This window comes from Thecamonas trahens, assembly GCF_000142905.1.
Source record: "Thecamonas trahens ATCC 50062 unplaced genomic scaffold supercont1.53, whole genome shotgun sequence".
In the NCBI taxonomy this organism is placed as follows: domain Eukaryota; order Apusomonadida; family Apusomonadidae; genus Thecamonas; species Thecamonas trahens.
In genome coordinates, this window is record NW_013657627.1 from 103,615 (window position 1) to 130,339 (window position 26,725).

At 62.5% G+C, this 26,725-nt stretch overlaps 11 protein-coding genes and 1 non-coding gene across 12 annotated transcripts in view; 6 read left to right on the forward strand and 6 right to left on the reverse strand.

Moving 5' to 3' along the window:
* Nucleotides 1–1,424, forward strand: part of AMSG_09693 (GPN-loop GTPase 2) — a gene marked incomplete at its 5' end in the record, with an annotated part of 2,445 nt that extends 1,021 nt beyond the window's left edge. The window contains one exon of the mRNA XM_013898592.1: nucleotides 335–1,424. Coding sequence (XP_013754046.1) covers nucleotides 335–1,408 — 1,074 coding nt within the window. The 3' untranslated portion in view covers nucleotides 1,409–1,424. The remainder of the gene's footprint in view (nucleotides 1–334) is intronic.
* Nucleotides 1,425–1,446: 22 nt separating this feature from the next.
* Nucleotides 1,447–3,777, reverse strand: AMSG_12282 (uncharacterized protein; the record flags this gene model as incomplete). Its single annotated transcript, XM_013898654.1, has 5 exons — nucleotides 1,447–2,075; nucleotides 2,513–2,555; nucleotides 2,848–3,364; nucleotides 3,404–3,523; nucleotides 3,614–3,777. 5 exons carry the CDS (start codon nucleotides 3,775–3,777, stop codon nucleotides 1,447–1,449), a joined length of 1,473 nt encoding a protein of 490 aa, XP_013754108.1.
* Nucleotides 3,778–4,178: 401 nt separating this feature from the next.
* On the reverse strand, nucleotides 4,179–5,084 carry AMSG_09696 (UPF0249 protein; the record flags this gene model as incomplete). The annotated part of the gene is made up of 1 exon (XM_013898593.1): nucleotides 4,179–5,084. The coding sequence occupies one exon, from the start codon at nucleotides 5,082–5,084 to the stop codon at nucleotides 4,179–4,181; it is 906 nt and encodes a 301-aa protein (XP_013754047.1).
* A 531-nt stretch (nucleotides 5,085–5,615) lies between these two features.
* Nucleotides 5,616–8,388, forward strand: AMSG_12283 (uncharacterized protein; the record flags this gene model as incomplete). Its single annotated transcript, XM_013898655.1, has 2 exons — nucleotides 5,616–6,409; nucleotides 7,374–8,388. 2 exons carry the CDS (start codon nucleotides 5,616–5,618, stop codon nucleotides 8,356–8,358), a joined length of 1,779 nt encoding a protein of 592 aa, XP_013754109.1. The 3' UTR covers nucleotides 8,359–8,388.
* Nucleotides 8,389–8,553: 165 nt separating this feature from the next.
* Nucleotides 8,554–8,625, forward strand: AMSG_20066. The gene has a single exon. It is a non-coding gene; the product is annotated as a tRNA-Thr (tRNA).
* Nucleotides 8,626–8,744: 119 nt separating this feature from the next.
* On the forward strand, nucleotides 8,745–9,541 carry AMSG_09699 (vitamin K epoxide reductase complex subunit 1; the record flags this gene model as incomplete). Its single annotated transcript, XM_013898594.1, has 3 exons — nucleotides 8,745–8,756; nucleotides 8,816–8,890; nucleotides 9,115–9,541. The coding sequence occupies 3 exons, from the start codon at nucleotides 8,745–8,747 to the stop codon at nucleotides 9,448–9,450; spliced, it is 423 nt and encodes a 140-aa protein (XP_013754048.1). The 3' UTR covers nucleotides 9,451–9,541.
* Nucleotides 9,411–12,279, reverse strand: AMSG_09700 (adenylyl cyclase; the record flags this gene model as incomplete). Its single annotated transcript, XM_013898595.1, has 2 exons — nucleotides 9,411–11,976; nucleotides 12,268–12,279. 2 exons carry the CDS (start codon nucleotides 12,277–12,279, stop codon nucleotides 9,460–9,462), a joined length of 2,529 nt encoding a protein of 842 aa, XP_013754049.1. The 3' UTR covers nucleotides 9,411–9,459.
* A 547-nt stretch (nucleotides 12,280–12,826) lies between these two features.
* AMSG_09701 (nitrilase/cyanide hydratase and apolipoprotein N-acyltransferase) lies at nucleotides 12,827–13,756 on the forward strand (the record flags this gene model as incomplete). Its single annotated transcript, XM_013898596.1, has 2 exons — nucleotides 12,827–12,893; nucleotides 12,948–13,756. The coding sequence occupies 2 exons, from the start codon at nucleotides 12,827–12,829 to the stop codon at nucleotides 13,754–13,756; spliced, it is 876 nt and encodes a 291-aa protein (XP_013754050.1).
* Nucleotides 13,757–13,826: 70 nt separating this feature from the next.
* AMSG_09702 (uncharacterized protein) lies at nucleotides 13,827–20,937 on the reverse strand (the record flags this gene model as incomplete). The annotated part of the gene is made up of 2 exons (XM_013898597.1): nucleotides 13,827–13,868; nucleotides 13,909–20,937. The coding sequence occupies 2 exons, from the start codon at nucleotides 20,935–20,937 to the stop codon at nucleotides 13,827–13,829; spliced, it is 7,071 nt and encodes a 2,356-aa protein (XP_013754051.1).
* Nucleotides 20,938–21,301: 364 nt separating this feature from the next.
* AMSG_09703 (uncharacterized protein) lies at nucleotides 21,302–23,882 on the reverse strand (the record flags this gene model as incomplete). Its single annotated transcript, XM_013898598.1, has 2 exons — nucleotides 21,302–23,655; nucleotides 23,700–23,882. 2 exons carry the CDS (start codon nucleotides 23,880–23,882, stop codon nucleotides 21,382–21,384), a joined length of 2,457 nt encoding a protein of 818 aa, XP_013754052.1. The 3' UTR covers nucleotides 21,302–21,381.
* Nucleotides 23,883–24,938: 1,056 nt separating this feature from the next.
* Nucleotides 24,939–25,475, forward strand: AMSG_09704 (arylalkylamine N-acetyltransferase; the record flags this gene model as incomplete). The annotated part of the gene is made up of 1 exon (XM_013898599.1): nucleotides 24,939–25,475. One exon carries the CDS (start codon nucleotides 24,939–24,941, stop codon nucleotides 25,473–25,475), a length of 537 nt encoding a protein of 178 aa, XP_013754053.1.
* A 116-nt stretch (nucleotides 25,476–25,591) lies between these two features.
* AMSG_09705 (3-beta hydroxysteroid dehydrogenase/isomerase) lies at nucleotides 25,592–26,616 on the reverse strand (the record flags this gene model as incomplete). Its single annotated transcript, XM_013898600.1, has 2 exons — nucleotides 25,592–25,927; nucleotides 25,990–26,616. 2 exons carry the CDS (start codon nucleotides 26,614–26,616, stop codon nucleotides 25,592–25,594), a joined length of 963 nt encoding a protein of 320 aa, XP_013754054.1.
* Between the last annotated feature and the right edge of the window lie 109 nt (nucleotides 26,617–26,725).

A 26,725-nucleotide genomic window follows, 5' to 3' on the forward strand; every position in this document is an offset into this window, starting at 1 on the left:
CACCCCCCACCCCCACACACCTCTGATCTCATCCATCTCTCACCCCCGCATCCCCTACACACACCCTATTTCATTCCCATTCCCATCGCCCCGTCCCAACCCCCCATCCCCCCAACCCCCCAACCCCATCCCCACACCCCCTCCCTCCCTCCCTCCCTTCCCCTGCTCGCACCGCAAGATCCCATCTTGACTCGGCGACTCGGCGACCACACTTGGGCGAGAGGGCCAAGACCAGAGGCAGGAGGGGGAGAGGCGGGCAAGAAGGCACCTCACTCAAGAGTAGACAAGGCAAGGGGAGGAGAGCAGGTGGAAGCAGGCGATGTCGTTCGGACAGGTTGTGATTGGCCCGCCTGGGTGCGGCAAGACGACATACTGTGCAGGCGTGGAGCAGTTTCTCAACTCGTCGGGACGAGTGACCATTGTGGTCAATCTTGATCCGGCCAACTTTACCATGGCATACACACCCGCTGTGGACATTGCTGAACTTGTGCAACTTGATGTAGTTATGGAAGAAGAAGGCCTTGGTCCCAATGGTGGTCTCATCTACTGCATCGAGTACTTGGAGGCCAATCTGGATTGGTTGGAGGAGAAGCTGGCAGAGGCCATCCGATCGGCAGAGGCTGCCGCTGCTGCTGCTGCTGCAGAGGCCATGGCTGATCCTACAGCCATGCTTCAGAACATGGCTTCGGTAGAGGCGGGTACTTCGGCTGGCGCTGCTCTCAAGCCGTATGTGCTGTTTGATTGCCCGGGGCAAGTCGAGCTCTACACTCACAATCAGTCGATGCGCAACATCCTCGCCACCCTCACCCAGGGCTGGAACATGCGACTGTGCGCCGTTCACCTGGTTGATGCTGCATACTGCACCGATCCATCAAAGTACATCTCCGTCCTCCTCACCTCGCTCGCCACAATGGTCCAGCTCGAGCTCCCGCACGTCAACGTCCTCTCAAAGATGGACCTCATCGAGTCGCTCGGCAAGCTCGACTTTAACCTCGAGTTCTACCTCGACGTCCTCAATCTCGAGTACCTCGTTGATCTTATCGACGAGCGCGAAGGCCAGGCCTCAAAGTACCGCGCCCTCACCTCGGCCCTCGCCGACCTTGTCTCCGGCTTTGGCCTCGTCGCCTTTGTCCCGCTCAACATCTCCGACGCCGCCTCGGTTGGCACCGTTCTCAAGGTCGTCGACAAGGCCAACGGATATGTCTTTGGCGGCCTTGAGCGGAGCAACGATGGCATCTTTGGCGTCGCCGCCTCGCCGCTCTACCGCTCCGAGTACGAGCGCACAACACTCGAGCTGGAGAAGGCCCGCGCGACTGCGGGCGTCGTCGACGACGACGAGGCCGAAATCGCCGCTCTCCTCGCCTCCTACGCCGCCGAAAAAGGTTCACCGCCGCCGGCAAGCGAGTAAAAGCCAACAACCTCCACTCACTCCGCGTTCTCTTTTACTCATCCTCCCCGCAGCGGCCGGTTGCGTTTGGCCGGCGGTCCGGCCTCATCGCTGCGGATCGACACCATGTCGCCGTTGACCGTCACCGCTGGCACCGCCGACGGCCCGGCCTCCTCCTTCTCCAGCAGCATCGCGTCTAGCGATCGCTTGCGCGTCGCCCCGGCCTCGGAGCAGTGCAGCGATCCGAGCGAGTCCTCCAGCGTCTGCACCGGCGACGACGCCCGCAACCGACCGCCAGCCACATCCATCTCCACACCACTCTCGTCATCAGCACCGTCGCCATCACGTCCGCCGCCTCCGACCGCTCCCATACGCGGAGTGCCCGAGAGCTCCAGCTGGCCAGCTTCAGCGCTTCCCAGCTCGCTCGCCGACTCGATGGCCGCAAACGACGGTGCCGCAGATCGCATCGCCATCAGCTGGGCCACCAGCGCTGGCGTGTCGATCGAGTTGGTCTGTCCGAGATCATCAGCGAGCTGCTGCGATGTTGTTGCTGGTGCCAATGATGATGCTTGTTGTTGCTGATGATGATGATGCTGAGCGACAAAGTCAAGAACCTCGCCAACAGCGGCGAGGTATCCAGTCCGGAAAGCAGTCTCATGCTGGTTGAGCGAGCATCGGTAGAACGATGCTGTGCCCGCCAGTGCCCCCCCCCCCCCCCCCCCGGGGCCCCACGGTGGGCATCATCCCGAGCAGGTGGTTCAGGAAAAGGTCGTACAATGGCGAGATGGGCCAAGTCGCCGACAGAGGCGGTACCGGCGCAGCATACAGCCACAGGCATGACAAGGAGCGAGAAAAGTGGGCGTAGTGGTAGAACAGATCATGGTGAGTTGTGCAAGGTGTGCGGCTTGTGTGTATGGTATGTACATGGCGAGTTGGTGCCCTCGGAAGGGATAGGAGCGTGGTGTTCCATCGGCAATGATCACGCCGCCGATCGCCACCACCGGGTGATCACAGCCTCACCGCCCACCTTCCCCTCCCGCCCCCCGCCCCCCCCACACACACATGCTCATAATCACCCTCCTGCACACCCATAGAATCCATTTCTCACAACATGCAACTACATACCTAGTGCATTGGCAGACTCGGTAAACTGCGCCTGTATCTGAGCCTGAGCCCGGGCAAACGCATCCATGGTCAAGGAGTCAGATGTGACCGAGTGTGTCTTCACAAGCTGCGATGGCTGTAGCTGACTGAGTCTCGCCGGCGAGGGCAAGCACACACTCACTCTGGGCATAAGTTTAGGGCATCGAGATCGATGATGCCTGCTCAGATGGGGAGGTGAGTTCATCTCGACTGCCCAGAGAAAGGGTAGAGGCCGACGATCACGACGATGACGATGACGACGATGACAGTAGGCCAGGGGGAGGCGGAATGGCCGGCAGGGGCTTGCCCGGCTCGACGCCGGCGAGCGGGATGTACGCAGCGACCTCACCCATGATGTCGGCGAGGCGGGAGTCGCGAAGCTTGCGGCGCTTGGCGGCGCGCTGCTCGCGGCGGGCGGCAATGGCAGCCTTGACCTCGGGCGTCTGAGGGACCCGGAGGGCGAGTGCTTTTGCCTCAGCGCGGACTTGGGCGGCAACCGACGCGTGGGTCACCCGCACCGCTGCGGCAGCCGTCAGATACACGCCGTCCGACTCGTCGCAGATGTCCGAGTCTGACACGTCCGACGACGGAAGGCACCAGAGATCCCCGCCGTCAGCGGCGGTGAACCGCATAGCCATCAGCTTGTCGTACGCCTCGAGGATGTTGGCCATGTCGACCGCCGCTTCGTTGTCGCGGATCTCACGCCGGGAAATCGACGGGGCCTGGCTCGCCATGACCACCGACGCAAACCGCCGCCGCGACTCGGCCGACATCGACGAAGACGATGATGACGAGGAAGAGGAGGACGAGGACGATCCTGAGCCTGAGCCCGCTCTTGCTCCAGCTTTCGGGGATCCTGGCTTTGCTGGCGACGCCGGACTCTTCTCATCGCCCGGTGCGCCAGCGTCATCGCCCTTGCGCTTGATCCAGGCCGCAGCCGAGAACGGGAGCTGCTGCGGGCGCGAACGCTTGCGCGAGCGGCCGCTCTTGAACCTCGGCCTTGGTGTGGGAGTACCTGGCACAACACGAGCACGAGCCATGATTAGAGCCATATCTTGGGCCGATACCACGCCTTGCTGCAACGTAGCTAGATGCTTGGCCTTGTTCGAGCTCGCAGTCTTGCTCATCATCATTGACTTCTTGATCGAGTACGTAGCGCGGGCGAGCTGAGCCCAAGCAGCAACCTCATCATCCGAACTCGAGCCACCATCCCAATCCTCAGCATCAGCATGAGCCTCTATCGCCATCATCACGGTATCCATCTCTGACTCGGACGAACTACTTGCGTCTCCAGCTCCCTCCTGGCCACCACCACGGCCATTGTCACCTCCTTCTTCCACAAGGCTCACTTCAGATGGCTTGACTTTCCGCACTCGGTGTCTCTGTTGGCCCTTCTTGCCCCGTCCGCCCTTCATGTCTCCACTGCCAACCTCGGCAAGTGCACTGTGCCCTCGTCTGGTGGGATGGCTCCGGCTCATTCGACTCGCAGCCAAACGAGGCCGGGCACCTGATCGCTGCGATTCCGGGAAGGAGGGGGGGGGAGAGGCTGGAGCTGGGGACAACTTTGAGGACTATTCAATCCTCAAGATACGAGGCGTAGGGGAGGAAGGGGGTCTTCATGGTGGTACCCGCCACTGCGAGGCGGAGATCAAGGCGCGAGCAGGAGCCCGCGGAGCTGCTCCAACTCGTGCTCGCGATCGGCAGACGCATCAAAGTCATCCCAGTCACAGCCGATCCACCCTGGATGGGTCATGATCTCGATGAGCTTCTTGCCGGGTGTAGGATTGCCGCGTGCGCCCAGGCTATCAAGCTTGGCGGTGGTGAGTGCGCAGCCCATAAAGGCCATGCCCGCAAAGCCATCGGCTTGCCACAGCTCGACCTCGCGCGCTAATGGCCATATCGCAAGCGTGGCGGTAGCCAAGTGAGCCACACGGGCGCAGAACGGCGAGAGCTCGCCCGGCGCAGCCTCGGTCGGAACGCGGATCCGGATGGCCGCACCAGCCCAGAGCTCGGGCTTGGCGGCTGCGAGGCGGTCGAGCGCTGCCACAATAGCGCGGGCAACGGCAGGAATAACATGGACATGCTGATGGCCGTCAATGTGGGCCGGGATTCGCCCGGCCAGAGAGACAAAGGCCTCCAGCTGGGCCACAATCTCGTTGACAAGGGCGTCGACGTCGACGTCCTCGCCCGCCATCAGCGCTTCCCACGCCTTGGTCCTACCGACAAACCACCACTCTGCGCTCGCACCAGCCCGCTCCGCCAGCCATGGCTGTGGCGGATGAGGGCCTGCACCCACCACCGGCGCAAGCCTGGCGGCCTCGGCCCCAACCAGCGCCGGCCGGCCCTCGGTCAGGTTGAGGTGGAGGCCGAGGGCGACGTCTGTGTCGGCCACTGCGTCGACGCCTCTCGCGGCATGCGGACAAGTAACCAGCAACGATGCAGCATCAATCGCACCTGCACTTGCAAGTTCAGCAATACCAGCGTTCCGACCTCGAGAGACGCCTAGATCATCAGCCACAATCCAGAGCATGGGGAGCGAGGAGGAGACCGACATTCACCGGAGCGTCGATTCTTTGACTCAAAAATTGTATCTCTGTCTGCCAGAGTCGTTGCCAAAACGGGAACGAACGAATTGAAAATGAGCACGGAACAGAGCGGCAGACGAAAACGGCTCCAGGCAACGACAACGCGACTCGCTGCCGCAGCAAAAGAGGCCAGAGAGCGGAGAGCGGAGAAAGAGCCCAGCTGGTGTGAGAGCAGACGAGAGAGGAAGCTGTTTGTGGAGAAGAAGAAGGAGAAGGAGAAGGAGTCAAAGCGTGGTCAAGTGAAAGAAGCAGAGGAGGCAAGTATGTCCTCGTCCTCCTCGTCCTCGTCGTCCTCGTCATCCCCGGCATCTTCTGTGTCTGTCTTGTCATCTGCGGCTGGCTCAGCTGTTGCGGAGAATTCTCTGTCATCATCGTCGTCATCAGCACCATCATCGGCATCATCGAGTTCGGCTTCGAGCTCGGCCTCGGCTTCCGCTTCGCTGTCGTCGGGTGCTGCATCGGTTGCGCCGGCCTTCTACGCCCTGCCGTCTGCAGAGGTCATGGTCCATGCAGTGGCGGGAAAAAGCCAGTTTGCGGCGGTGGCAAAGGAGCTGACGAACAAGACACTCGAGACGGAGCATGAGAAGGAGGCCTATGTCTCACGAGTTGCCTTTGTTGCTGCTGTGGCTCGGCATCATGTCCCGGCGGCGTATGCTGGGTTTTGGTTTGATCTACTTGCTGATGCCAACGATCGCGTTCATCTCCGCGATGCCGCCGTCTACGCAGCCATGGTTGGCCTCAAGCCGGCCAAGGCGCTTGCGCTCATTATTCCGCTCTTTGCGCCACGTGGGGAGGACCGGCTCGATGCTGAGGACGTTGCGCGCATGCTTGTGGTCCTGGCCGAGACTCGGCTGCGGGCCCGGTTCGCGCCGCCGGGCATTGCCCCAACCTCGCTGCCAGCCGACGGCCTGCCGGGCTTCTTCCTCCGGCGTGAGGTAGTGGAGAACGAGATTGTGCCCGAGTCGGAGGCGCTGCTGAAGGCGATGGGCGTCGATCCGACCTCGAGCGTGTCGGCCAAGCGGCTTGCGCGCAAAGGCGTTGTGACACCGACGCTCGACGCATACACCCGGTTCTTCTCGGCGCTCCAGACCCAGCTGCCGAAGCGGGTCTCGCATGGCCACGGCGGCTTGCTCCGTGGGCCGGGCCTCGACTCGATGTCGGTGGTCAACGCCGATGACATGGGCAAGGCTGACTCGTACGTCGTCCGCCGGCTTGCCGACGAGGATGCGCCCGACGGAGTCAAGGGCTCGTTTGTGGCCGTCCCGCTCTCGGCCTCGAGCCGGTACAAGCAGTCGTGGGCGAGCAGCGCCAGAGGAGGCGCCGGCGCCGGCAGCAGCGCTGCTGGCCAAAGCCTCGGCTACGGCCAAGCGCCTTTGCGTCCGCCGCGCCGCAGTCATATTGAGCATGGCCGCAGTGGCGGTGGCGGCCACAGCCATCACCTTGGCAGCAGCCGTTCGGTCCGCTCCAGTGGCGGCCACTCGGTCCGCTCTAGCGGCGGCCACTCGGTCCGTTCAAGCTCCCGCTCGACCCGTTCTCACCGCTCCCACAGCTCCCACCGCTCGCATCACTCGCACCGCTCCCACCGCTCCCACCGATCGCACCGCTCCCACCGATCGCACCGCTCCCACCGCTCCAGCGGCGGCCACTCGAGCACTCGCTCGGTCCCACGCTCGACGCGCTCATCGCGGTCAGAACGAACCCACTCGTCGCACTCGTATCGCGTGCCCGGTCCAAGCCACCACGGCCGCAGCCACGGCCATAGCCACAATCACGGTCACAACCACGGTCACGGCCATAATCGGGTGCGGATCCGCGCCTCCAACTCGTCGTCCGAGTCCAGCACGTCATCTAACCCTGGCTCGGCGAGCAGCTCGCACACAGGCGATCACGCAGGCGATCACGACGTGTCCTCGCTTGTCATCGTCCTCGTGTGACCCCCTCTACCACCAATCCCTCATCCCCCGCAGAAGACAACATTAAACGGTAGCCAATCAGCCGTCTTCTGCCCATTCCTGCCCGCACGCCCGTCAGCCTCGTCCAGCCCAGCCCAGCCCAGCAAACCCAGCAAAATGCAGGGCCAGCGAAGCGCAGCGCCAGCGCAGCGCAGGGGAGCGACAACCAACCGACTGACCGGCCGACTCACCAGTCGACCAACGGCCACCACTCGACGCCCCCACGACCAACACAACACGACCACCACCACCACCACCACCACCACCACCACCACCACCATACATATACATAGGTCCGAGTATGAGCACGCAACTGCATGTGTCTGGCAATGTGGCGGACTGGCGGTTCCACAAGCTTCGTATGCTCGGCCAGCAAATCGCAGCCAAGCAAGAGAACGATGTGGTGCTGACGGTGACGAGTCTGCTCCCTGTTGATTACGCTGCGTACTTGGTCAATGTCAAGCGGGAGCTAGGTGGTGCTGCCTACGTCCATCCTCATGGTCAACCCATTGCGGTCCTCAACTCGATCAACTATCTCGGTGATCTGCCGGCTTTTGAGCTCTGGGCAAAGTCAGAGTATGCCGTCAGGGATCCGAGACCGTATGCTCTGCATGCTGCCCTTGCCAGAGCTGCCTACCGCAAGCATCTGGAAGCTTCTGGTCACTCTCATGTCTATCTCGATCTCCAGCTCGACGGCCCACCGTCAAAGGCCTGGATCGCCGCCCAAGCTGATGGCGGCCCGAGCTCGGCTACCGATGACGAGGCAGAGGACGAGGCTGAGGCCGCAAGCGGCGACGGCGAGATTGTCCGCCTTGTCTTTGAGCTGTACGACGATGTGGCGCCAAAGTCGGCTGCGAACTTTCGCTCGCTCTGCGCCTCGGACGTCGATGGCCTCTCGTACATCGGCTCGGTCATCCATCGGGTAGTGCCCGGCGGTTGGATCCAGGGCGGCGACATCTCGCCGGGCTCGCCCGGCTCGGGCGGGGCTTCGGTCTTTGGTGAGCCTTTTGAAGACGAGAACTTTGCCCTCAAGCACGACAAGGTGGGCATGCTCGGCTACGCCAACGACGGCCCGCACACCAACGCCTCGCAGTTCTACATCACCCTCCAGCCCATGCCGGCGTTTGACGAGCAGTACGTCGCTTTTGGCCGTCTCGTCGACGGCATCGAAGCCGTCGAGGCCATCGTCAACCTCGCCGCCATCAACCAGCGTCCCGTCCGCGCCGTCACCGTCGTCGCTGGCGGTGAGTTCCGTGTCGGCGCCAAGCCGAGCAAGAGCCGCAAGAAATAGCCTCCCAAGCCGATCCGAAACTAGTCCCGCTCTCAGCACCCAGCTCTCCACCACCAGCAATACACGCCTTTGTTCTCCCATCGTAGCATTTCTCCACCAAACGCAAGCGAGAAGCCGCCTGTTTACATCCCGGTTTGGGCAAAGTAACGTGGGCTTTAAATGCAAAATGAAGAGCGTCCGTAAACAACAACAAATGGCTAGGTGGTGGCAATGGCATCACGGCTCTTTCGTAAGGAGCAATTCTGAGTTCGATTCTCAGCCTGGCCTGTTAATTTTTTTGTTCGCGCTGCCACCCTCACCACACCCGTCCACTACATCTCTCGCGCCCGCTCGACTTTGACCTGTTCGCTACCTCTACACACACCACCCCTGAGGTCGCCGTCAATATGGGCCGTAGCGTTGTGAGTCTGCTACTTGTTGGTGGGCTTTCCTCTCGCTCTATGCGGTTTATGTGGAGCAAGCCTTTGCTGCTGCAGGCGACGGCAAGTACACGGCACTCTGCGACTTCTCGCCGACCATGTCGTGCTCCACCGTACGTTCTGTAGCTCTGTTGAAGGCCGACCTTTGTGATCAAGGGCCACGTCAGCGGCAAGATTGAAGGCTAGGTCGGGGCCCGAGGGCAAGCGCGAGGGCGAGATCGGTAGTAAAGACGAGATCGAAGACGAGATCGAGGGCGAGATCGAGGACACGCGCAAGCGCATGTGCCAGGCGCGGGAGCAACACTCATTCTCCTCCTGCTCGCAACACCACTACTAGGTCTTCTCATCCAACTACGGTCGCATCGTCGGCTTCACCCTCGGCTTTGATCGCAGCGAGCCGTCGCTGCTCAACTACCCAAATGCAGTGTACGGCGTCGGTTTTTACGCTGCTGCGCTGGGCATGTGGTGCATCGGTGCGTCGCGGCTGGTGCTCGCCGCCCTCATCGCCGCCGTCGCAGGCTCGACGTATCTCGCGTACATCCTCATTTTCGTCATGCACAACTTCTGCCTGGTGTGCTTTGGCATCCACGGCGTGAACGTCGCCGCGCTGTACTGCGCCGCGATGATGTGCAGCGGCTCCCGCGCTGCGGGGCGCCGGCCGCACGCCGACTGACGGCGGCGGCTATGCCCAGGCAGCCTTGCGGAAGCCGCGCCAGGCGTCGGGTGCGCGAAAGTCGTACTTTTCGATAAAGCGCATGAGGAAGCGGATGGGACCCGAGAGGGTCGACGGCGGCGCCGAGTCTGGGAGCTCCTGGCGGGCCTGCTGGAGCAGCGACCGGGCAGTCTCCCATCGCCCGCCGAGGTACTCGTCGACGGCGGCGGTAAAGACCTCGGTCCCAACATCGCGCTCTTCGGCTCGCCGCAAGCCGTAGACCTGAACCGGCTGCTTGATACCGCCAAAGAGGACACGATCAATCTTAACGCCGCGGTCGGCGAGGAGCTCCTCGGCGAGAAGCTCGGCAAAGTTGTGTGAGAAGACAATGGGTAGCTTCATCGGGCGGCCGACTGAGACCAGCGCCGATGCCAGCTCGACGTGCGGCGAGATGTACGACGCATCAACCTTGCTCCGCGAGCCGAGCGCGCCGACGATGGCCCATCCGACGTGGACGCCAAATGCAAGCTTGACCTTGTACCGCGCCACGCGCTCGAGGAGGACCCGGAGCGTCTCCGACTCGGCCACGGCGTCAAGCACAGACTCGAGTGCGGCAATGACCGAGCCGGCCACAGCCTGAAGGTCACCGAGGTAGGCTTCGGGCGTCGTCTCCTCCTCGGACGGTAGCCGCCACACGAGGCCAAACGACGAGCCCGAGTTCCGTGACGGGAAGCCGCCGTGCGCCGCTGCCGCAGAGTGAAGCATGTCGCAGATGAGATTGACAAACAGGATGGCGTCCTCCTGCAGCACCTCGGTCACGTCGCCAAACTTGGGCACTTCGCAGTGGACAAAGATGGCCTCGACCTTGCGTCCGGGAACCATCGGGTCGATCTCGCCGTTCTCCTTCAGGTTGTACGAGATGATCTTGGCGCCCGACTCGCCAAACCCGATCTGCAGCAGCGAGCCGATCTTGGAGAGCATGCCCTCCAGCAACGACGTCTCGAGTTCGTCCTTCTTCTTCACATTGAGCGTCGTCAGGGGGTTCTGCGCCAGCCGCTTGGTGATGGCCGTCATCCGCTCGATTGGCCCGATGACCAGCGATTGTGCATCCTTAGACAGCATCCAGTTGCCTACCGAGAGAACGAGGATGATGAAAAATGTCATCGACATGTTGAGCAAAGCATCGAGTTGCGAGTCGCCCTTGTCGTCAAACCACGCCAGCGAGTACCCCGAGTCCGACCGGACCTTGGTCAGCTCAAAGTTGCGCAACTCGTCGACTCGCGTCACGTAGTGTAGCACCGGCGTGCCGGCCACCTCCAGTCGCACGAGGTCGCTGTGCATCGAGACGTACAACGCCAGCACGGCCTGGTATGCCCCGCCAGACGTCGCGTTGCGCAGCGCAAGCGCTTCGAGCTGCGTCAGCGACACAATGCCCTGCAGCGTGTTGGTCGGCGAGAGATTGAGGAGCGAGAAGACCAGGAGCATGACAAGGACAAGAACAATGACCTTCTTGGTCGTCAGGTCGTTGAGCAGCTGCCCGACACGCGACGGCTCCATCAGCTCCTCCTCCACAAAGTTGACCTCGTCCGACTCTGTACTCGACTCGTCGCCACCGTCCGACCCGTCCGACCCCCGCCTGGAGCCCTCAAAGACAGAGAGCGCCTCGTCGTCGAGCTCGGCGCCCCACTCGGAGGCGCCACCAAACAGCGATGCCGTCCGCTGGATGCCCGGTGACTCGGAGCCAAACATGCCGTCTTCCAGCGAGCGCAGGCCGTCGTCGCCGCCACCATCACCATCGCCGTCGCTGCCGAGCTCGGACGAGTCGCGCGACGACGCCCGCCCGCTCCCACTCCCACTTCCGCTGCCACTCCCGCTCCCGCTTCCGGAGCCCTCGTCCGAGCTACCCGAGCCAAAGCGGCCAAGCCTGATCGACGGCCCGCCTGAGAGCCGCGACGCCGCTGCCGCCGCCACCGCCTGCCGCCGGTGCTCTTCCTCCTCGAGCTCCTTCATCAGCAGTCGGTCTTCCTCGTCCATGGCTGCGTCGAGCTTGGCCCGACGACGGCGGATGGCCTGCAGCAGCTTGACGACGCGCACAAACCGGGCGGCCCGCGCTGCCGCTCGCGCCGCACGCCCCGCTCGCGCCACCGCCAGCGATGATGCGCCTGTCTGTGACTCGGACGAGGTCAGCTCGATGCCGGCCAGCAGCAGCACGTCTGGAACCAGCGAGAGGGCGGCAAGGAGGTCGAGAAGAAAGTAGAACCAAAAGTACTCGTCAGCATGAGCAAACGAGTTGCCGACGAGCTCAAAGACAAACAAGCCAAAGACGACCGTGGTGACGATAAGAAAGGCCACATCGACAGACTTTGGCAGGAGGAGACGAGCAAAGTCGTCGGCAAAGAGGGCCCAGACGGTAGCAGCGATCATGAGGGTGGAGAAGAGCGGATGATCCAAGATAAAGATGAGCAGTTCCAAAGCCGAGTCCGAAGCCGTCGGCGGGGTGAACTGCATCGAGTCGTGCCTCATCAGCGGATACGTCTTCAGCATCAGCTCCCTCTCCTCCAGATCTTCTCCATCCCCACCACTGCCACCACCATCCGATCCATGACCTGCACCGCCACTGCCACCACTGCCAACACCATCGCCACTCCTTGACCCGTCTTCCGACCCCGACTGCGAGCCATTGCCACCACCACCACCACCTCGACCACCACCACCACCACCTCGACCACCACCACTAGCACCACCACCACCACCACCACCACCATCACCACCTGGGTTGCTTTCAGGAAAGGGCAGCTCCCCAGGACCAAGGGGGGCGGGAATGGGCTCCATGTGCACAGGGGAGTCCATGTCGGCAGGTGGAGTGGTGTGGAAGGGGGGTGAAAGGGGAGGTGGGGGGTGGGGGGGCGGTGGGGGGGGCGGTGGCGGTTGGCCACTGGCCGGTCGGCTCGTCGGCTCGTCGGCTCGTCGGCTCGTCGGCTCGTCGGCTCATCGGCTCGTCGGCTCGTCGGCTCGTCGGCTCGTCGGCTCGTCGGCTCGTCGGCTCGTCGCCACCCCAACTCGTCCTCTCATCGCCACCACAACTCGTCCTCTCATCGCCACCACAACTCGTCCTCTCATCGCCACCCCAACTCGTCCTCTCATCGCCACCCCAACTCGTCCTCTCATCGCCACCCCAACTCGTCCTCTCATCGCCACCACAACTCGTCCTCTCATCGCCACCCCAACTCGTCCTCTCATCGCCACCACAACTCGTCCTCTCATCGCCACCCCAACTCGTCCTCTTTTCGGCTCATCGGCTTACAGGCAGCTGGCGAGGCAGGCCGAGGTCGAAACGGAGGGGGGGGGGGGGGGGGGGGGGGCACCTCTTCACTTCCTCCTCATCCTCCCCTCAGACATGTCTGCCGAAGCGATCAAGACTCCCGATAGTGACATTGGTGTGGCTCTCTGGGCCGCCAATCTCGGTCGCCCGCTGTCATCGCTCGATGAATGGCTGTCGTTGGTGGGGGAGCAGGCAGCTGCGGCGGCGGCGGCCAGTGCGGCTCTCCTTGTCCTCCCCGAATACGTGTGTGAGCATTGGCTGGCGTATGCGCCTGCTCTGGCCGCGACGGAAGAGCTCGCATGGCTGGCCGAACAAGGTCGACGTGCTCTGCCGCGGCTCCGCCCATTGGCCACAAAGCATGACCTGGTCATCGTCGCCGGCTCGTGGCCCGTCGCCACTGAACACGATGGCGATGATGGCTCTTGGCGCAATCGTGCCCACATCATCCTGCCTGATGGGCGCCTCGAGACGCAGGACAAGCTCTGCCTCACCCCAAGCGAGAAGGATCCTGATGAATGGCTGCTCTGTCCTGGTCATGACCTCCGCGTCGTCGTCTGGCGCGAGCTCCGCTTTGTCGTCCTCATCTGCCTCGATGTCGAGCTGCCGGCTCTGTCTGCAAAGCTCGCCCGTGCCGACTTGGATCTCGACTTGCTCGTGGTTCCGTCGATGACCTGCAAGCGTTCTGGCCACGCTCGCGTCTTTGGCTGTGCCAAGGCCCGTGCTATCGAGCTGCAGGCCGCCGTCGCTGTTGTCGGAGCCGTCGGATCTGTCGCTCCGGACAACGCCCGTCCCAACTACTCGGGTGCAGCCGTCTATCTCCCGTGTGAGGAGCCGCTTGGCTTTACTGGCATCCTTGCCGAGACACCTGCTGCGGGCTCTGCCGATGGCGACGGCCCGCTCCTCATCGCTGCACACGTCCCTATCTCACGCATCCGCTCGCTCCGCGCTGCAGGCGCAGAAGTCTGGCCCGGCGCATGGACCGCCGACGCTGTGGCCATCACCTAAATGGTCTCTCACGCAAACAAATTCCGCCCGTCGACACCTGCAGACCGGTTGAGTCCGCTGTGGATTGGACTCACGCATCCGCGCGACCGCGACCGCGAACCCGACCGCGACCCTGATCGCGACCGCGACCGCGACAATGAGCCTGTTCTCACCGCAAGCTGTGGCGCGTTGCGTCGTCGTCCGCCGCGCCGCCGAGTCGCCTGCTTGCCGTCCTCAGTCATCGCCTCAGAGACCGATCGGCCCATGTTGCCCTGGCTGCGGGAACAGCTGCGGGAGCGGGAGCGACTCATCGCCTCGGCCTCGTCCACGCTTGTGTACTGCGATGCGCCCGAGATGCTGATCGCAAGGTGCGCCGCAGACGCGCTCCGGGCTCCGCCGCCAGCTTCGGTCGACGATGATGACGACGACTGCACCGGACTCGGCATCTCGCCCAACACTGTCATCGGCGCTACATCCTCCATCGCCACCACATGAGCCTCGCGCGCCGCCTCCGAATCGCCTTCGAGCGCTGCCACAATCCGCTCCACCTCGCGCTGTAGCCGGCCCGTCGCCTCAATGTCTTGCACTTCAGCGAGCAGGCTATCTGCCAATTGATGGCGCCGTTCCTTGGCCATCGAGTACGTGTCGGCTCGCGCCTGCACAATGAGCCACACGTCCTTCGCCACCGCCCACACAGAGACCAGGGCAAGCGCCACCACGGCAATAATCGCCATCCAGTCGCCCACTGTGTTGTCCGCAGTCGTCGCCCGCTCCGCGTACGCGCCGGTCCCCAGAATGAGAATGGCAATGAGAATCGTGTTGAGGTACACGTCCACCGTGTTATACAGCGGATGGTAGTACGGCCGCACTCTCAGCACCATCCCGGTCCATGCCAGGAAAATCGCAAGCATCAGCCCAATCTGCACCATCTGCGAGTCGGAGAAAAACGTCGCCGTTACCACAAGGCCCAGCCGCTTGCCGAGATTGCCCACCTCACCGAGGTAGAACACAGACCGGTACAGGCGGTACAGTGGGCCCAGCCGCGCCATCATTGCATCGCTTGTCGCCAGACTCGCCCGTGCTTGATACAACGAAATGGCAAAGTAGACCGGAAGCCCAAGGACAAACAACGCGCACGACGCCAGCGACACCGGGAACACGCCCCACCACGAGGCGTCAAAGCATGACACTCCCGGGTCAACGTCGAGCACAAACGCGCCGTTCGGAAGCTTGGTGCAGTCAAACAGGACAAGCGTCGCCTTGGAGAGCGGAATGTACAGCAGCGGCGTGATCGAGAACAGCGCAGACTCACACACCGTCCGCAGCGGGAGCACCACCAGCGGGGAAAACGGCCCGCGGCCCACAAGGCGACACACAAGCGCAACAATCACCCCAACCACAATGATCGCCACAGGCGCTGCCATCGACACAAGGTACTTGGTGTGAAAGCTGTCCAGCGCGCACTCGGATGCAAACAACGAGATGTCGATGTTGAACGCGGAGAACCCGCCGAGCACTTGGCTTGCTCGCGACGACCACGCAAACTTGGACCCCGCCAGAATGCCCACAACCTGGAACGCCACAAGGACCATCGACACCGTCGCCGGCGTCGAAATCCGTCGAAACTCGCGGATTCGCGTCAGCTGCGCAGCCTCTGAACTCAGGTTTGCCGCAGACGAGTTGGTCGCCGCCGCCCGCCGCGCAGACCGCGACTGCATCAGCGCCAGGCAAACGCCCACGCCCGATGACGCCACCGCAAGCCCAATCGCAAACTGCACAAACGTCGAGCTCGCCGTCGGCGGGCACGTCCGACACTCGCCGTCCGTGTCAGAGTAAAAGCCTTTGGTGCACGAGTTGCACATGTAGCCCTCGTACCCGATTGCGCACCCGCCGGCTCCGCCGGGGCACCCAGCCGTCCGCCGGCACCGCACAAACGTGAGGTTGCCTGCGTCGTAGAACCCAACCTGCGGTACAGGCTGGGCCACTCCGCCGGCGCAGCTGGCTCCCGCCCGGCACTCCTCGCACGCCACGTCTGTCAAGCCGCTTGGCGCGAAGAATCCCACCTCGCACTCGCACGCAGACGTCCCGTTGATGCTCGTCACTCGTAGCGTGTTGGCCGGGCAGCCCGCCACCGCCTCGCACGGCGCCATCGATGTCGCGCCGGCGCTTGTCCCGAGCGCGCACACAGAGCAAACAAGCACGCTCTCTCCACTGCCGTCGTTCGTCGTCGCAACTGCGCCCGAGCCTGGTCCGCACCCATCAATGCGCACGCTGCCGCTCAGCCCAGTCACACTCTCTCCTGCCGACAGGCTCCACGTCGTCGAAAGCGGGAGCGTATCCTGCCCTGCAACCCCAACCTGCAGCGTCAGCCGCGGCATCGCCGTCTTGGCCGAGCTCAAGCTCGTCGTACTCGTTCCGGCAGTGTACAGGCCGGGCACCGCCGCAAAGGATAGCACAGGCTCCACCCCCGGCTCGATCATGCTCTGACCGAGCCAGTCCTCGCCATGAAACTCAAGCTCCAGGCCTGATCCGGGCTCCACAACCTGTGTCGCTGCCGCAGCCGCCACGTCTACAGCACGGAGCGCGGTCAACGGCCCGCCCACGCTCCCACTGCTGGTTGCGGCTTCAGCTGCCGCGTCCATCCGGATCCATGGCAGCATCGATGCCGGCGTCCGGCTCACCGCCACGCTCGTGCTGCTCCAACGGCAGACAAAACCGTCTTGCCTCAGCCCGTCGCGCACGTTGCCATCCCACGTCGTCGCAGAGCCGATCACGTCCACAGCTCCACCGCATGCAAAAATTCCGCCGCCGACCCGGTCCGCCACATTGTTTCGCAGCGTCACGCCCGAGAGCGTCACCAGCGTCGTGTTGGCGCCCACTGCAGCCAGTCCATTGCCAGCAAGCGTGCTCGATACAATCGGTAAGTCCACAGACCGTGTTGAGCTCGCCACCGCGCTTGCCAGGCTGCTCTGCACAACCCCGATGCCGCCGCCAAAGCCGGCCACGTTGGACTCGAGCGTGGCGCCCACAACCTCGGCCTTGGCGTCGCCGTCGATGGCAAGCCCGCCGCCCCAGCCAGAGCCCAGCGCCGTGTTAGCCGACACGCTCGAGCTGCTCGTCACAGACACGCTCGCTGCCCGTGCCACTCGAATTCCGCCACCGAGGCCGGCAATGCACCCGGAAATCTGCCCGTTCTCAACCGTCGCGCTCGCAGACGAGGTCACAAGAATCGCCCCACCCTCGCTCGCCGAACAGCCCGAGACCACCGAGTCGCGAACGATGACCGAAGAGCCGGCGCCGGCCGCGTACAGGGCGCCGCCAGAAAATGCCGCACTGGAGCCTGAGATGGATGACCCAGCCAGAAGCTGTACGCTTCCGCCGCCTTTGGCCAGCATGGCGCCGCCAAACCCGACGTCGATGAGGTCTCCGGTCACGTCGCGCGCCTTGGACTCGCACTGCGCCATTGTCGAGCCCTCGAGTGCAATAACCGATCCGCTGCCCTCGGCTCGGAGCGTTGGTGCGCCGTACAGCGACGCGCGGCCTGTCGAGCCGCCGACCACCGCCACAGACTTGAGCACAACATTGCCGGCTCCCGGCCAGGTCCGCGACAACACGCTCGTCTCTTTCATCGCACGAAACAGCACACCGTCGCCGTTGCAGTCAAAGATCGCAGTCGGCGATGCGCCTGACGGGCCAACAATCGTCACCGCATGCTTGATTTGCCCGTGCGCGCCCACACCACAGCTGTACGTGGCCGCCGGAAGCTCAATAGTGTCACGGACGCACCGCGATGCTCCGCCCACGTTGGCCCGCACACAGGCAAACCCGTTCGCCAAGCCTTTGGTGCATCCCAGCAGCTGCTTCGAGAACGAACGTACCTTTGGCTGGTACGCAAACGCTCCAGTCCGAGTCGCTGCCAGAAGACCAACAAGATTGTTCATCGTGTCGACAACGAGCATGTCAGCGTCGCCGTCGGCGTCCCAGTCGGCCATCGCTGCCTCACTCGTCATGTGGCTGAGGTACACGTCCTGGTCACGAGCAAAGCTGCCGAGCCCTGCGTCAAAGACAAACAGCGTCGACTGAGTAGCCACGCTCGAAGCAACTACAAGATCAAGATCGCCGTCGCCGTCGACATCACCGAGCACGGGACTCGCCGCGCCTGCATAGGTATCGGATACAGTTTGTCCAACCCAAGCGCTGCCGCCGCTGGGCACATTGCGGAACCACGCAATCGAGTTCTCCAGCTTGTTGACGCCGACCACGTCGATCGTGCCGTCATTGTTGACGTCGCCGACAACCACAGACGTCACGTTGAAGGCGCCCGTCGAAACGGCCTGCGCCGTGCCAAAGCCCGCACCGGTGTTGGCGTGCCAGGCCACCGACTGCGTCGCCGCCACGCACACGACCACGTCATAATCGCCGTCGTTGTCGATGTCAGCGACCGCGCCCGTGTCGGCCTCAACTGTGGCAACAGCATTGCCGCTACTCCACATTGCGCCAGTGCCTGCCACATTGGCGGTCCACTCGACTGTGGAAAGGTAAGAGAGGACAATGTCTGCGTCGCCGTCGCCATCCATGTCAGCCACGTCCATCCAACGAACGGTGAAGCCTTCGCCGATGTTGTAGCCGCCGGCGGAACGAGAAAAGGTGCCTGCAGCATCGACATTCTCGAACCAGACCACGCTTGGGGTAGCGGCAACGACAACGTCAAGATCACCGTCGCCGTCCATGTCGGCCACAGCCACCGCGGCAGGCGACGTGACCATGCTGGGCAACTCTGAACCGGTGCCAAACATGCCGTTGGCCGTGTTGCGATAAACCATGGCCCGCGACTCTGAAGCTGAGACCACGACCGCGTCGATGAGACCGTCACCGTCAACGTCGCCAAACGCCATGTCGATCACCCCAGCACCGTCCGAGTCGCTCAATGTGATTGGATAAAAGCTCCGGAGCTTGCGTTCTCCATCGGTGCGTAGAACCAGTGTGGCAGTGGTGGCTGATACCGCGTCCGTGTTGACAGCCACTGTGTCAGTTCGTCCGTCGCCGTCGACGTCGGCAAATGCCGGCCGAGTAATGTCCAAGCCCGTGGCGAGCGGTTGCGGAATAGAAAAGCCAATACCCGACGTCGAAAGATAGCCCAGAAGTGAGACGAGACTGCCAGTCGGGCTCCCAAACGAAATTATCACGTCCGGCATTCCGTCGCCATTGACGTCGCTGAGCGAGATTGCCCGAGCGTTGCCACCCACAGTGCTCAGTTCCAACGAGGCTCTGTCAAAGGCGGTGCCGCTGGAGCCGTCAAGCGCAAGGAACCAAGTCAGGGTACCAGTGGATGGATGAACGGCAACAAGATCGATGTCGCCGTCGTTGTCCATGTCGCCAGCGTCGAGGACATGGACAAAGAACGAGCTGGCAACAACAACCATGGCGTCGGTCGACCATCCGTTGAGTGACGCAACGTAGGGGATCCATCCCAGTGATGTGTTCTGTGGCATCGGAACGACCGCGTCGAGCAAGCTGTCGCCGTTCATATCAGCCAGGATGACCTTGTCGACAAACATGCCCGGGATAGTAATGCTGGTCTCGGCAAAGACGCCACCGCCGGTGTTACGGAGCAGAGCGATAGTGTGGCTCGCCGAAATCACAACGACCAAATCGGTCAGGGAGTCATCGTCCACGTCGGCTGCGTACAGCCGCTCTGCGTTGGTGAGACCAGTTGCCAGCGCTGCACCGAGCAAGAAGGTCGGCTGCACCTCGCCCTGGTTGACGTACACCTCGACATCACCGGAAATGAGAAAGGCAACATCGAGATCGCCGCTATCGTCGACGTCAATAAGCGCTGCGTCCTTGACGCTGCCAAGCGAAGTCGAGGAGATGCCGCGACGCGACCCAAACGAGGCTTCGCCTGCCACCCCCTTGTACCAGAACAGCCCGTGCGAGTCCGGTGCGGCGTCGGCAATGACAATGTCAGCCACTCCGTCACCATCTATGTCTCCAACGAGCGGTACAAACGAGGCCCGAGACGGCGCAGCGAGGACATCAGCAACCACCCAAGACATGCCCGGGACTCTGTCAATGAGCTGCGCCGCGCCAGCGTTGCTGTCGGTGTAGGCGGCTACAACCGATGGAAGCGGACCCGCCCCAATCACGCCAACCGCCACACCCGTGATAGAAGGGGAGCCTGTGTCGAACAGCGCCGGATCCGTGTCGCCGAGAAACTGGATGGCGTCAAACCGCAAGTACTGGACAGCAGACCCGTCACCAATGACAAGGTCGATAAATCCATCGCCGTTGACGTCGTAAAGAGCCGGCCTGGCAGTAGACTTGGAGGTAAACGTTTGGCTGTCGACAAACATGCGACCGCCAGAGAACCTAGCCCACCGCAGATCGCCATTTCGTGATGTGTAGACCACACCGGTCTCACTCGGCGTCAGCTGGCCGGCCACCATGTTGCCTGCGGAAGTGATGCCGGGAGCATTTTGCGCCTCGCACGGTTCCGGAGCAAGCGCCGGCCAGCCCATAAAGTCCACAAAGACAAGGCAGTACTCCGGTACCGGCGACGGCGTTGGATCTGGCAGGTTCTTGTACACTGCCACGATATCGTCGTCACCATCTGCGTCAAAGTCAAAGGCCACAGCCAGCATCATGTACTCAATAGACGCCCCCAACGAGACGTAATTGTTGAGCGAATACGGAAAGGTATGGAGCGGGCTCTGAAAGGCCAAAAGCAGTCGGTTGTCGCCCTCTTGTGAGGCGAGCAGCAGATCTGTCCGCGAGTCACCGTTAAAATCACCAACGTCCAGTGAGACTTCGTTGAACATGACGCCTTCCCAGGCGTACAACGGGGCGGTGGCAAATACACCCTCGCCGAGATTGCGGTAGATGGAGAGCTTGTCGGCACCCATGGTGGCGAGCAGAACATCGTTGTAGCCATCATCATCAAAGTCGACCAGCTTGAAGACGGCCAAATTGCCCGAATCAAGAGTGAGGGCCACGACTGGATTTCTAAAGCCATCGAGGACAGGCGAGTAAGGCAACCAGACGATCTGAGCCTTGTGAGAACCAGGCCGGTCAGCAACCAAGACAGCATCAAGCCATCCATCACCATCCACATCCGCCAGAAGCACATCATTTGGTTTGTACGCATCAGCAATGACAGTCTGCGGAAGATCGATTTCTGCCGTACAAGCCGAGAGAGCTGGCATGTCCGCCAGAGGCCCTCCCACCACAGTGATGGCTGACACTGGCGAGTCCAGTGGCAGCAGGAGGAGGAGGAGGAGAAGGAGTGTGTGTGCCAACCAAGTCGCCGAACCAGAGGCGGCCGCCAGTGTTCGAGACTGAGGGAGGGGAGGAAGAAAGAGATGGGGTAAGTGGGTGGGTGGGTGTGCATGGAAGAGGGAGATGAGGTCTGGGGGGGGGCAGGGGGGGGGGCGTACCTTGTGCATGGGGGTAGGGGGGGTAGGAGGGAGGTGGTGAGTGGGTGGCGGGAAAGTTGGTGACGGCTAACTCTAATTCGCGAGGGGGGGGGCGGGGGATGCGGGCACGCGTGGGTACACCCGCATCAACTCTGACGGCGTGATTTGATCGCGTTGTGGCATTGGTGATGCAGGCAGGTTTCAAGTCGTTGCGTAAGGGGAGGGGGGGGGGGCTTAGGCAGCAGCATCAAAGAGCTTGCCGATGCGGGCTTGCTTAAAGTCGGCGCGCTGCTGGACGTAGCTGAGAATGGTCTTGCGGTCGAGACGGGCGAGCTCGCCTTCAGAGGCGACGCCCGGAAGGTTGTGCGGAGCAACGAGAAAGAGGTTGCCAAGCTCGCGGAGCATGACAAACTCGGCGTCGACTTCGTCAAGCTCAAAGGTGGCAAGCGCAGCCTGGTAGCCCTGCAGATCGTTGAGGAGGCGGAGGGCGCCAAACTCGGTGTACTTGAACCGCTTGATGTGGCGAAGAAGAACTTCGATGGCGCCGTTGCCGAGCTCGCGGAGCATGCGGGCGGCGTTGGCCGGGTCGAGGCGTGAGCGTAGGAGTGCTGCGGTCCGCTCCAGAAACGCTGTGCCTGCGGCGCAGGCAGCGGTCTTCTGCGCAGTGAGCATCATGGCCGAGTCGTCGTCAGACTTGGGCGCATAGTCTGCCGAGAGCTGGGCGTCCTCGAGCAGGGCCTTAAAGTGCGAGACAAGGGCGATGAGGCCGGTGGTGAGGCCGGAATTGAGGCCGGCCTCGAGGGCAGCGAGCGTTTGGTTCTTACGCTCGACGCAGATGGTGCGGACGTTGACCGCAGAGTCGATGGCCGGGAGGACAAAGGTGGCAAAGTGAGCCTGCAGCAGACGGGCAATGTGGGTGACTCGTGAGACGACGACGAGGAAGAGCTCGAGCTGCGGCTCATCGCTAGCGCTCGAACGATCCGGTAGCTCCATTTGGACAGCCTCAATCGAGCGGCGGACGTACTTGCGCCCGAGATAGAAGAGGAGCGACATGAAGAGCTGCTGGACGTTTTCGGCCTCAGTGTCAGGGAGCGAAAGGACCTGGGCTCGCTTGACGGCGTCTTCGTGGACCCGAAGCAGCGTTGAAGCGACGCGAAGCGAGACCTTGGGCGCCGGGTCGGCCGCGTCAAAGCCATCGCTGGGAACGACGACCCACGCCGCAGCCCCATTGTCGGCCTCGGCCTCGCCTCCGCTCGCCGCGCCCGAGTGGCTGCCTGGGACGTGGACCGACGACGCAATGGTGGAGAAGAACGACTTTTTGGCCTTGGGCGCGGCGTCGACGCCGACGGCCTTGTGCTCAGCGGCGACGACGGCAGCGCAGTACTCGGACAGCGCGTAGCGCTCCTTCTCCAGATACTTGGCCTGCAGCGGGAGAAAGAACTCAGTGACCGGCTCGTCCAGTGCCGCGGCCTCGTCAGCGAGGCCGGCGGCGCTGAGCTCGTCCACCAGCCGCCGCGCCGCAGCCGCGCAGGCGTGGAGCGCCACGAGGTACTTGAGAGCCGGCGTCGGTGCCACGGGCTCACTCTCGATTGTCGGCGCGTCCGGTACGTCCGGCGCCGCCGCTGCCGCTGCGTCAAGCAGAGCGCGAAAGGCCTTGAAGACAAGCTTGGAGAACAGGTACCGCAGAAGCGAAGTGAGAACGCGCGAGGCAACAGTCGGAAAGACGGCGGCAACGAGCTCGCTCTCTGCGAGCGCGATGCGGACTGCGGTCCGGTGGATAGTTGCCAGCGCCTCGGGTAGCGGAGCCGTGAGCCAGTCGAGATACGCCAGCGGAGCGATGCGCTTGACGTAGAAGCACTCTTCCAGCTCGTGCGCCATGCGGTTCGAAGAGTTAAAGTGGGAAAAGGCCTCGGCAGCGGCCCGCATCGCCGCCACCTCGCCCTCGTTGTACGCCTCGCGGAACCGCATCAGCAGCGAGTCCTGCAGCTCCATCTCGGATGCCTCAATGACGCTACGGATGGAAGCCAACTGTGGCGCGTCGACGTCGCTCACCACGCGCGACAGAATCGAGACGACCTCGGCGGCTTTGCCAGCCTCGAGGTCGGCAAGCGGATGAGCGCCGTTGCCGTCTCCGGAACCGTACTCTTCAAACGCCTGCAGCATGCCCAGCAGTTCAGTAGCCGCCAGTGCGCGCTTGCGCTGCAAGTCCAGCCGGTGCAGGTGGTTGCCAATGCGGATGGCTGAAGAGCCGACAGCGTCAATGGAGCCATCCATGGTCTCAAAGGCAGAGACGGTCAAGCCAAAGTGCGAGCGCAACCTGTCCATGGCCGCGCCAAACGAGGCACCCTGTCGCTTGACCGCTGTCTCCAGTGAAACCACTTCGGCTTCGGCCTGTGCCGTCTTGCTCTGCAGCTCGTCTAGCGCCGCGTCCACTGCAGCCAATGCATCTGTGGCCTCCTCGCCATGTCCGTCGACCACCGCCGCTACATACGCGTCGAGCGAGAAGAGCTCTGGGTCAAACTCATCGCGGCTCTCGCAGCGCGAATGGCGACGATGATGTCGCCGTCGACCGCTCCGCTGCGACTGACGGCCTCCACCAGTACCAGCACCATCATGACGACCAGAACCATGACGAGATCGATGATGATGACCAACATCACGCCGAGGACGATGATCGTCATCAACAACATTGCCATGACCATGACCAACACGGCCATCATCATCATCACCATCATTGATATTGCGGCCATCATTGACCTCACCATCCTTGTCGCTGTCGCCGTCTGTCGAGGATGCGGTAGAGGCCGACGAGTCGGCGGCGTGACGAGGGACAAGTCGCGAAGCCGGCGGAGGCGGGGTGGACGACACCGCCCTGTTCTGCCCTCCTGTGGAGGCAACAAGGCCACCAATGAACCGACGCTGTCGTCTTCTCCTTCCTGCGGAGGACATGGTTGTACAGAGGTGAGGGGGTGGGGTGTGGGGGCTGCCGAAGGGCTGGGGTTGGGACGGCGAGGGAGGACATGAACGATCGATTAATCGATGGGCGATTAATCGATGGCCTGGACGTGTGATTAATCGATGTCTTGAACGATCGATTAATCGATGGGTGATTAATCGATGGCCTGGACGTGTGATTAATCGAAGTCTGTCGTGGAGGTATGCGAGGAGTGGGGAGTGGAAATGGGAAAAGGATCACATCGTTGTACATAAACAATCACAAGCGCATAGCATGGCATGTGTGATGGGCTTTTCCTGGCTGACGGCGACGAGAGGGAGAGAGAGAACGAGATGTGTACGAGACGGGCATGGTGAGGCAAGACGATCAAAAATCCGCAGTTGCTGCTAGTCCGCTGGGAGCAAAAACGACGATCACCCTCCGTTGAACACGATCCACATTGCGCATTGCTCGCGCTCTTCCGTTGCCTCAGACAGCAGGAGATACCAAACCGTCAACTCTCTGTCCCCGATTGCCCAAGCGCCAGATGTCCCAGTACATCATGATGACACACATGCGCCTCCATCCAAGGCGCGATGATGGCACCCTTGGGGCCACACGCAGCCCGATCTTCATTCTTGCTCCAGAATGATATTCCCTGTAAAGGCAGAGTCCAATGATCCCTTCATTTCATCGGGTCGCAAGCGGGCTGGGACCGCGCAGCGAGCGGCTCGCTGAGCACGGCATGGCTCTCTGCTTGGAATCGATTTGGGGGAAGAGACGGGCGAGGACATCTCACTCACATCGAGACTTGGTGAGGGCGAGTAAGGCGAGGAAGAGGAAGCAAGCAAGCGACATGGACTCGACGGACACGGCAGGATGTACGGGAGCCAGTGCGGCGGGCGCAAAGGTGCAGTACGCGCTTGTGGGCGAGAACGAGCTGGACGCAGTGATGGCGCTGGAGGAGGTGGCGTTTCCGGCCGATGAGGCCGCGAGTCGCGATGGGATGGCCATGCGGCTGGCTCAGGCTGGCGAGTACTTTCTGGGGCTGTACGAGAGCGAGACGGATGAGTTGGTTGGATACGTGGCGGCGACACTCTCTGCTCATGATGTGCTCGATCATGAGTGCATGTCGGCCCACGTCGCCGACGGCCACACGCTGTGCATCCACTCGGTGGTGGTCGCCGATCGGCTGCGGCGGCAGGGGCTTGCCGTCGCCATGCTGAAGGAGTACGTGGCGCGGATGGCTGCAAAGGACAATGTCCGCTCGCTCCAGCTCATTGCCAAGGAGTACCTGCATGACCTGTACACAAAGGCCGGCTTTGATCGGGTTGGCAAGTCGGACGTTGTCCACGGCGCAGACCCGTGGTTCCTGTACAAGATCGATGCGTAGAGCGCAGAGCGCAATCATCAGAGTGGCGAGGTAATGCATAGACAGGTCTCGAGCGGTGGCTGTGTGTTGCAACGTGCGTGTGTGTGTGTGTGTTTGTGTGTGCGTTTTCGGGGCGATCACTGGCCGTAGCCGTTGTCGCGGAACCAGCGGAGGGTGGTGGCAAAGGCCTCGTCAAGCTTGACCTTGGGCTCGTAGCCAAGCTCTTTGCGGGCCTTGTCGACGGAGAAGTAGTGCGAGGTGGTGACGTTGGCGACGACGTAAGAGGTGAGGAGCGGCTTAAAGGCGAAGCAGGGCGAGACGATCCAGGCGATAAAGGTGAACATGAGGGCGATGAAGCGAGCGACGGCAGCCGGGATGCGGAACTTGGGGGAAGCATCGTAGCCCATCTCGTTGACAAGCCAGTATGTGGTCTCCCAGAAGTTGCGCGGCTCGTCGTTGGTAATAAAGTACGCCTGGCCACCGACGACGTTCGGTTGTTTGCCAGGCCGCGTGCGGCGAGGATGTGACCATCGACGCAGTTGTCGACGTAGGTGTAGTCGTGAAGGACGGTGCCCGAGCCAAGGATGTACTTCATCTTGCCGGAAGCGGCGTTGGCAAAGATGCGGGGAAAGACATGGACGTCGCCTGGGCCAAAGATGGTGTGCGGGCGGATGGCAGCGGTGCGGAGGCGACCAGCGGCGGCACCATCAGCAGCCAGGACGACAGCCTCTGCCTCTGCCTTTGACGCCGAATAGGCATCGAGATGGTTTGGCGGAATAGCCAGCGACTCGTCGCCCTTGTGGATGTCATGCCCGTCAAAGACGACCGAAGCCGACGAGGTGTAGACCAGAGCCTTGACCGAGTCGTTGGCCACAGCAGCGGCGACCACATTCTGTGTGCCAACCACATTGATGTCGTGGAAGAGACGAGAAGGCCCATTGGTCTCGGTCAGCGAGGCCGTGTGGTAGACAGTGGTCACGCCAGAGAGCAGCGCCTTCATGGCCTCCACGTCGCGGAGGTCAGCCACCTCGTAGCGGACTCCGGCTACCTTGTCCTTGGGCTCGCGGATGTCCATGGCCACAACGCTCCGACCCTCGGAGACAAGCGCACGCACAAGTGTCGAGCCGAGGAAGCCAGCGCCTCCGATAACAAGGTCAGTCATGGTGAGTGAGTGGAGTGTGCCGGGGGAAGGATGAGAGGGGGGGGGTGGAGGGGGGGGAGGAGGGGGAGGGGGAGGGGGGACGAGGGGGGGGGGAGGAGTCGGTTAGGGG